Raw genomic sequence first — 8,383 nt, forward strand, 5'->3', positions numbered from 1 at the left:
TTGAAAACTGGGAGTAATTTATGAACCGAGCAGAAATATTTGGAAAATCTCCTCTAAAAGTCTGTTCAAAAGCAACAAAATCTTGAGTGCAAATTTTCAAAAATATTTATGTACAGTACATCAAACAATGTGCAGGTATTGGCATAGGCATACGGTTAATAAATCATTTTGAAACGATCACTAACCTTTTCTCTTTGTCCTTTCCTTTTTTCATGCTGCCTGGATGTATTTGCGTATATATTTTCTCTTGTTCCCCATGCAGAAGAAAATCATGATCATTATATGTTGTGTGGTGCTGGGCATTGTGATTGCATCCAGTCTTGCAGGGACTCTGGGATGAAACTCAGACCAGCAGCAATCGCTACTCATGGATACTGTGCACACACACACAAAAATACACACACCTATTTGCTGATACACTCACATGCAAACATATCCTCACACTCAACACAGTGCAGTCTGCCACACAACAACCCACAAAACAGAACAGAAACCGCAGCAGGAGGAGTATTTCTTATGCATGATTTCTTGATTCATTTGAGTTTTGTATCTGTGTGGTTCTGCGATGTGTTACCTGGGTGTTGAATGTTGTTATATGACAAAAGAAAAATGTTTTTGAGTTTTCATTTTAAAGGGGAGGGGTGTTGGTAATTTAGCCAAATGTAATTTTGTACATGTATTCCAATAACGGTTGTTTCTTTTTCTTTTTCCTTCTTCAAAGAAAAAGAAAACTTCTCTGGTCCAATACAGGCAGTGGCTAAATTCTATATGTGAATTATTGAATGGTTAAGTTGTTAACAAGTAATCATGCAATTAGCTACTCAGCTGATTAAGGTTCACATTGGACTACAGAGCTATTTATTCATTAATTCAGTGCTCTGACTAAAAGTACAGCAGATCTATCAAAACCACTTTGTTCATTTAAAAATTGTCTTCAGTAAAATGAAGTGGTTTAAGTTGTTTTAGTCCCTGATTAAAATCTGAAGCTGTACCAAGGCAGCAAGCGAAAAGGTCATTCCAGCTGAAACACTAACATTAGAGAGGGACGCTATAATGTCCAAGGAAATGCTGCAAATGATTGTTGCTGAGCTGCTAATGGCTAAATGATCTGAAGATCTCCTTCCTTGGTTTTGTGAATAATCCCACAGTGAAGGTCTCAGTATCAATCTGTTCTTTTTTATCTGAAGGTACCAAATTAACTGTCATAATAATGAGAGACTCTGTGGCTAATATGCACATCCCATCCTTGACCTTTGGAAGTATTGTGGTCACCTAGGGCTCAGTGGTTTATGTCAAGAGGGACTATATAGAGAAGATCCAGCTTTCACTGGCTTCCTAGAAAAGACAGTTATCCTCATTCTGGGTGGAAAAAGCCATGCAAACATCTTGTTAAAGTTATTCATACACAGCATTCTGTGTCAATAAGAGCTAAAGCACATCTACAGGCCCATGATGGCACTGGACTGCAATACGCCTCTTCTGAGAAACAGCAGTATGAAGGGAGTTCACAAAGCATGTTCTGCCACACTACTTCCTGCACTTTGTTTGTGAATTCCTCCTGTTGGGTTTGTGTGCTACAGGCCTGCAGGGCTTCCTTCTGGAGTATCCCAGAATACCAGTGGGACACTTTCCAACATCACTGTGTTTCTTTACTAAGGAGGGAACAGGGGATATTTCTGTATTAAGCTGATTCTGCAAATATTTATGACCTTAAAGTATCTAGAGTTAATTGCAATAAAATCTGTTCTTCAGTTTTTTGGGTAGTTGGCAATGCACAGCTCCAGCTTTTGATATATATAGTCTTCCATTTTCTTTCTGGACGCCTCTCTCTCCAGCGATTCATTGAGCTAATTTGCTTCATTGGATCACGAATGGAACGGATTAATGAACAGTAGTTCCAGGTCCTCAGCAATTTCGGGTTCAGATCTCTGAGACATACAGGACCAAGAACTCTTTGACAAAGTCTCCATTGTTATGATGGAAATGAAGTTCAGTTCCATCTGATCAGGCAGGATTATAGAACTATTGTCCAATGATCAAAAAATATACAACAGCTCTCCCCCTAAAAGTAGATGGCCCAGGAAAAATTAAAAATGAGAAAATGGCAACATACCTAATACATATCAATACTTTTCAAACAGAAAGTGCAAGGCTTAGACCAAAAGCTATACTGGCTTGTGCAAAGTCAAGCACAATAATAATGTCTAATGTGAGTCAAAGGTTATATAAAATAGTTACCACCTTGAAAGATGCTGAAGTTCTAGACATCAGAATGCAGTTGGATTTCCTGGGGAAGGGTGTGGGGAGATGCATCACTTTACTTACTGAGCATTAACCATGACTTCAAACATAGATATAAAATACTAGATCAAAATCTTGCCCTCTGTTTGTGAAGAATAATACCGATGGTCCAGGAAAAGAAACATCAGAGAGAAGATTGTCTAAATGCCACAAAAGGCAACAGATTGTCCAGCTGTTGCATTAAATATAAGTGCTTTAAAATTAACTAATTCCAGATTAAATCTTAACCCTAGAGCCAGCGACAAGATGAGTCTCTGGATGGAGATGGGTGGATCCTTTGTTGTTTCTGCTGTTTCTGTTACCCAGTACAATCTTGTCATCAAAATAATGGGTTTTGAATCTACAACTGATTAGAAGGTTGGAGGTTGGGCTTCATTTGCAACTTCAGTTTGATCTTCTGCAGACAAAACCAAACTGTTATGAGATGTCTGCTTTTTATTTTGAAGTACCACCTTGATTCCACTGTTTTGGTTGTAAGGCCACTGTCCTGTTTGCTCAGATTACACCTTCTGAAGTCCCTCAAAATCAAACATGGATGTAGAACTAAACTACTGTAGGACTAAATCATGAAGTGGTGGTTAAAAGAGCACATTTGTTTTGGACTCTCTAAGGGATGGATGAGATCTGTATTTGGTCTTAAGCTGTCACCCCTCTCCTGGAGTTATATTTGCATGATGTTTGGGAAACAGAACAACTTGTACAGTGGCGAAACACAGTTCTGAAAACCTTTCCTATTGCTGGTGTTGCCCCAGATAAGATCTCGAGGAGAGAACAGAACTTTCCATCAGTATTATTTGTCACAAGGTTATAGATAAACTTTTCTTTCGGCTTGCTGTGTTTTTGGAGATGTTAAATTAGTGAACAGCAGCCTTTTACTCTTTATTTGTGTGTGCATGTGTGTGTGTGTGCTCACGTGCATTTTAAAGCCTGTATTAAACCACATGTGTCTTTATTGGTTTTCCTTTTGATCAAAAGCTCCATTTAAATCAGCGAGTTTTAATATTCTATCCACTTGTACAGCACATACAAAATAAGCATTGCAGCATTCATTATCAATTTATATATACTTGAGATACAGTACATTCCCTGCATCCTGATGTGTGCCTCTTTCTTTGCTTTGGGTATCCTTTAGCTGTTTGTATATGAAGAGCCCACCACTACTGATCCTACTGCATGTAGGATAGTGCTGTGTTGTTCTCTTATGTTATTCTTTGTGTGGAGATATCGAACCATTCCAAATATTCCAGACAACTGCCTGAAGGTCAACTAATTCAGCCATCAGATTCAAATACATTCCTACTGCTGGATTAATCTAGTTTTTAAGAAGCGCAGCCATGCTGCCTATTTGAGTGGCTGTGTCTGTGTTCTAACGAGTTTTTTTTTTAATTGAATTTTAATGCTTGTCCGAAGCTGCTTGTTGTTTTTATGAAGGGAGGGCATTATGGATGCATGCCACACGTCATGCTCGCTGGGCTCATAGTATCCCTCGGCACTGTCCCCAGTACAGGAGAGTGGTAAAATCAAGGTGCAGCTCTGACCCTAAAATCGTCAGTCGTGGACAGTTGTGGTCTATCCCCCAACTCCTGTGCTAGAAGCTGTTGCTAAGTTATGAAGGACCACGTTGTTCCTCTGTAATGATCTTCACGTGGGCAAGGTGAGCTTTTGGGTGAGAGGTTGCCTTGGCAGCTATGAAAACTGCATTAGAAAGGATCAGACTTGAACAAACGAAAACGCCTTCTGAACATGCCCTCTGCTCCGCTGCGAGTTGCCTAGAGGTCACCCCAAGTATAATGCAGCCAGATCTTCAACCCCAGTCCATCTTGTCTCCTTAATAAGCAGCTAACGGGAGCTACTTGTGTATATTGTGGGAGCCGTGTAAATTGTGACGAACAAAAGAAAAATCAGCTTGCATGTTAGGCCGATCGGAGTTACTGGTGTCGTCCTCTTGTTGTTCAGTGCAGTGGGTTAGAAGTGTCTCCTCTTCTTGTCTTTCTTTTGTCCTGATGTATAACTGTTCAAGCTGTGAAGAAGTGCTTTCTTATGGTCGGGATTCTTATTATTTCTTCTTTGTGAACTTTCGGGTGTCTTTGAATTTGTGCCCTGAGCTTGTACTGTCCATTGGTGTCCAGCTACGCCTGGGCCTGTCATTCGCTGGTCTTGCTGTGCTCTCTGCAATGGGCTGGGAAGGTAGTGCTCTTGTCAGGTGTAGCTGTCAGGGCCTCAGTCTGTGGGTGTTGAGGAGCCTCAGTGGGTTAGCCAACTGTTTGTGACCTGCTCTCGTATCTCCTTCAAGCTGTGCCCACTGTCTTAGCTGTTGCGCGATTTTTTTCTAACTAGATCTTCTTCCACTTCAGTCTGTGACTGCTGTGTCTGCAGCAATGTTGTCGTGCAGATCTTAGCCGATGCTTGTTTGGAACAGAAAAGCAAAAGATTTCCTCTGCGTAGTCCTGAAACTGCAGCGGTGCTTGACATGAAAGCAATAGGCTTTCAGCTGTGCTTGGGCTCAAACGTCAACAGAGATGCGCAATTCCACGCCCAGCCTGCACAGATGGGAAAGGGGAAATGACCTCACGGTTCCGGCAGCTAACTGTTGAGACGTGGACAAGTCTTGTTTGGCCAAAGTGTCTTGTGTGGAGTTCTTGTATCAGATTGAGAGCATTACAGTCAAATCCACGACACAGGCTTAGAAAAGTCACTAGAGTCCCTCAAGGCTGAAATTACTTCTTAACATAGCTGACTCTACCCGTTTACCTGTATCTGTTCACATCAGTCATCAGGTGCAAATTCTGTGTACAGTTCCGGTCAGTTTGAAAAGGGGCTCGAATCCTCATCAGTCTGTGCAGGTTGGTAACTAAGCAAACATGGCCGCAGTGTTTCAATGTAGAATTTTTGTTCTTTCGCAAGCAATGATATCCCAGATAATCCAATCTTGTCGGGCTCCATAATAATCCATTTTTCTGGACTTGAGGTCCAAAACCACATCCAGGTTGTTCTCGTTATACGAGTCCACCGGAATGATGGAACAACATCAGCACAAGAGCATCGGCTCCACTTGCAACAGCACTTCAGTTTTGCTTTTCAAAACAGGGATTCACGATGCACACAGTGGATATCACTAGGCCCTGCAGTACTGGTCACAACTAAGTTGGGGTCACAGGAGGATCGCTGCATTAGCGCAGTTTCATGATTAGAAATGCCCGCCATCACATTACTTAATCGTATGCAATCACTATTAATTTTTCTGTTCTGCACTTGTTAGTTTATATCTAACAAAATTGCAATCACTCACATGGCAATTTGGTTTGTACTTAATGAACATTCCTAACCTCCTGGGCTTGTCAGTTCTGCCACAGATTTTTTAAAACATTTTTAACAGCCCAAGAGGTCTTCATCCAAGTTCCAACATGGACAACCCTTTTAAACACACTAACTTCTCCTTTACAAAAATTCTATGATTGGACTGTCACCTGAAAACAGAAAGGTGAAGTGAAACGTTAGCATCCTTCAAGCAGGGTCTGTAGTTCTCGCTGTATTTCGTTTATATCTTCAGCCCTTCCCATCATGCCTTGTACAGCCAGTAGTCACGTCAGACTCTGCTCGACATCGAACCTTCCAAGCGCCCATCAGCATGCTGGTACTATGGGCAGGACATCTTGAGTCTCCGAGTCGTTCTTGATTTACACGCCAGATGCGTTCCTGAAAAATCCTTACATTCCAGATGTTCTGTCACGCAATTCCCCAGTGACTTCGAACCGCATTCCCTGCGGGCGTGCACGTCCACAGAGGGGCTTATGGCCTGGGACCACGTCCCACTAGAGGGCTGGACTCCCAGATGAAAGCAGTTACACATATTAACGTAAGATGTTTATATACTTCTATTAAAAAAATCATTTTTAAAATGAAAGAAGAATTTCCTGTAAAGGAGAGGGGAAGAGTGTCAGTAGTGGATGGGAAATACTGGAGTCAGGAGCCCAGAGACGGCTCTGGACTGGTCACCTGTCCTATAACGTTTAAAAAGTCTTATATAGTTAGTTATAGTTTTCCTTGGTGTTTTATCTGATTAACGCTAGACTTTAATTGTTTTATCTAATTTTAAATTTAAATGTTAAATGAGCAAGGTTTTATTTACAGATACACTGTATTGAATCTTGTTTTGAATATTTGTTTCATGTACTGCAGTAGCTTACTCTTTTAGAGCTTTATTGATTTAATACTATATAAACTATGATCAGGTGGCTGTAAAAGAGCACAGTAACTCCACCTCGAGTCAACAAAGTACCCGAAAGCCATAAAAATTCAGCCCAAATTGTCCTCGAGGGATCATCACACAAGGAGTAGGGAATAGAGCCGAATCCTGTGGGAGTTCCACTCATTCTGTACCTGCGTTCCACTGTTTTTACAGAGTATTGTCTGCAACACTCCTGGTCGCTTGTTACTGACTGTAACCAAGCATGTTAAGGAGAGAACTGTTTCAGCCTGAATTAAGAAACGGTTTATATTTTTGAGGAATGTTAAACCAGTTTCCAGTCGGAGAGAAGCGTGACTGAGCTCCATGCAGTCTGAGACGGAGCCCTGGTGGAGAAACAGTGACACTAATCGGCCAGCTCTTCTCTCTCATCGTGCACCAGCTCGCCTCGATGGCCTGTCGGTGATGCACAGCCCACTCCATTTTTATTCAGCTTTTTTTTTTTTTATCCGTTTTACTGTAGGTTTAATTTACATTCGTTTATTATAATAAATGCTTATACATGTACTGCATATTTATTTTCCTTTGCTGTTATTAATATATAAATTAAGTCATTTTCGTTTCAAGAATTTGCACTTTACAGATGACTTTCAAGGAACGCATCAGTCTCGTAAGTCAAGGATGCTGTCGAAAGTGCCTGCTGGTTTTATTCTGTTCTATTTTTTTTTAAGTTTATGTTTCAGTGTTTACACCTCCATCCTAGTGTCTGTTCTCTGTTGGTTGTTGGTGAAGGTTGCTTCAGGAACCTTCTTGGTTCTTTCGGACTGTGGAAACACCTGTTTAGCATCCAAACCCAAACCTCAAACAGAAAGAGGGTTCAGTTTCCCGCTATGTGACTGACACTCCGCTTGTAGCAGATATCCAGTATAGGCAGATCAGAAGTCATGTGATATCAGCATGAAACTCTGTCACCCCCGACTTACCTGCAACCCAGCACACTGAATGCATGCATGGGCCCAAAATAAGATGCTATCTGGGATGTCACCCAAACCAAAGATATTTGCAAAAAAAAAAGTTTTAAAAAGTGCAGTAATTGATGTATTAATGTACAAGACTTTCAGAGCCATTCGTCCTGTAAGCTGTCACACAGATTACTGAATTGACTCTGTTCTCCTGACCAGCCAGACTGAAACTCACAAAACTGGAAAAACAAAGTGTGCTTTTGAAGTTGTCCCATAATGAACATGCATCATGGTGGCTTACTGTAGGACGTGCCAAATCTCGCAGGTCATACTTGGGTTATTTTTTTTTAAATACAATAAGATTATAGTTTTTGGTCCTTTCAAGTGTAACTCTTTGTTATTATAATTATTCTTATTTTTCATATGGGCTGAGTATTTCAATGAATAAAAGCTTATGCAATTTTAAACAGTCAAATATATCTGTAAAAAAAACACTGAAATGTTGTTGAAGAAAATAAAGGTGGAAAGATTTACCTGATGAGTCTGTCTGTCTAATACTTTTCTTCTTGTGTGACTGATGCCTGTTCCCTAGATAGACAGGACAGGGAGACCAGACTCCACCTCTGGAAGTGCAACAGGCTCCAGAGTCCAGTTAGTTTATCATACAGAAATATTTAGACTTCAACCACACCTTAAATCAAGCATATTGTTCATATTGCTTTTAAATGACCTTGAAAAAAAAAAAATCTGCCAATTTAGTAATTGCATAATTGCAGTGAGTGCAACTGAAACCTGGAATAAAAACTGAAAGGAATTTGAACACTCTTTGGTTAAGGTAGAGCTTTGGAATTGCAAAGAAAAACACCTATACTGGCCTGCCAAAATATTAGAGAATGATACGTCCTGTAGGATTGATCTGTCCTACCCAGCACAG

At 40.6% G+C, this 8,383-nt stretch overlaps 1 protein-coding gene across 2 annotated transcripts in view; it reads left to right on the forward strand.

Annotated features, from left to right (window-relative positions):
• The window catches only part of stx1a (syntaxin 1A (brain)), a 104,918-nt gene extending 96,931 nt beyond the window's left edge, over positions 1-7,987 (forward strand). For both annotated transcript variants that reach the window (XM_088615840.1, XM_088615839.1), the window contains one exon: positions 263-7,987. In XM_088615840.1, the coding sequence (XP_088471966.1) occupies positions 263-340 (78 nt within the window). In that variant the 3' untranslated portion in view covers positions 341-7,987. The remainder of the gene's footprint in view (positions 1-262) is intronic.
• Positions 7,988-8,383: the final 396 nt, after the last annotated feature.

The sequence above is a fragment of the Lepisosteus platostomus genome, chromosome 22, assembly GCF_059453375.1.
Source record: "Lepisosteus platostomus isolate fLepPlt1 chromosome 22, fLepPlt1.hap1, whole genome shotgun sequence".
NCBI classification, from domain to species: Eukaryota; Metazoa; Chordata; class Actinopteri; order Semionotiformes; family Lepisosteidae; genus Lepisosteus; species Lepisosteus platostomus.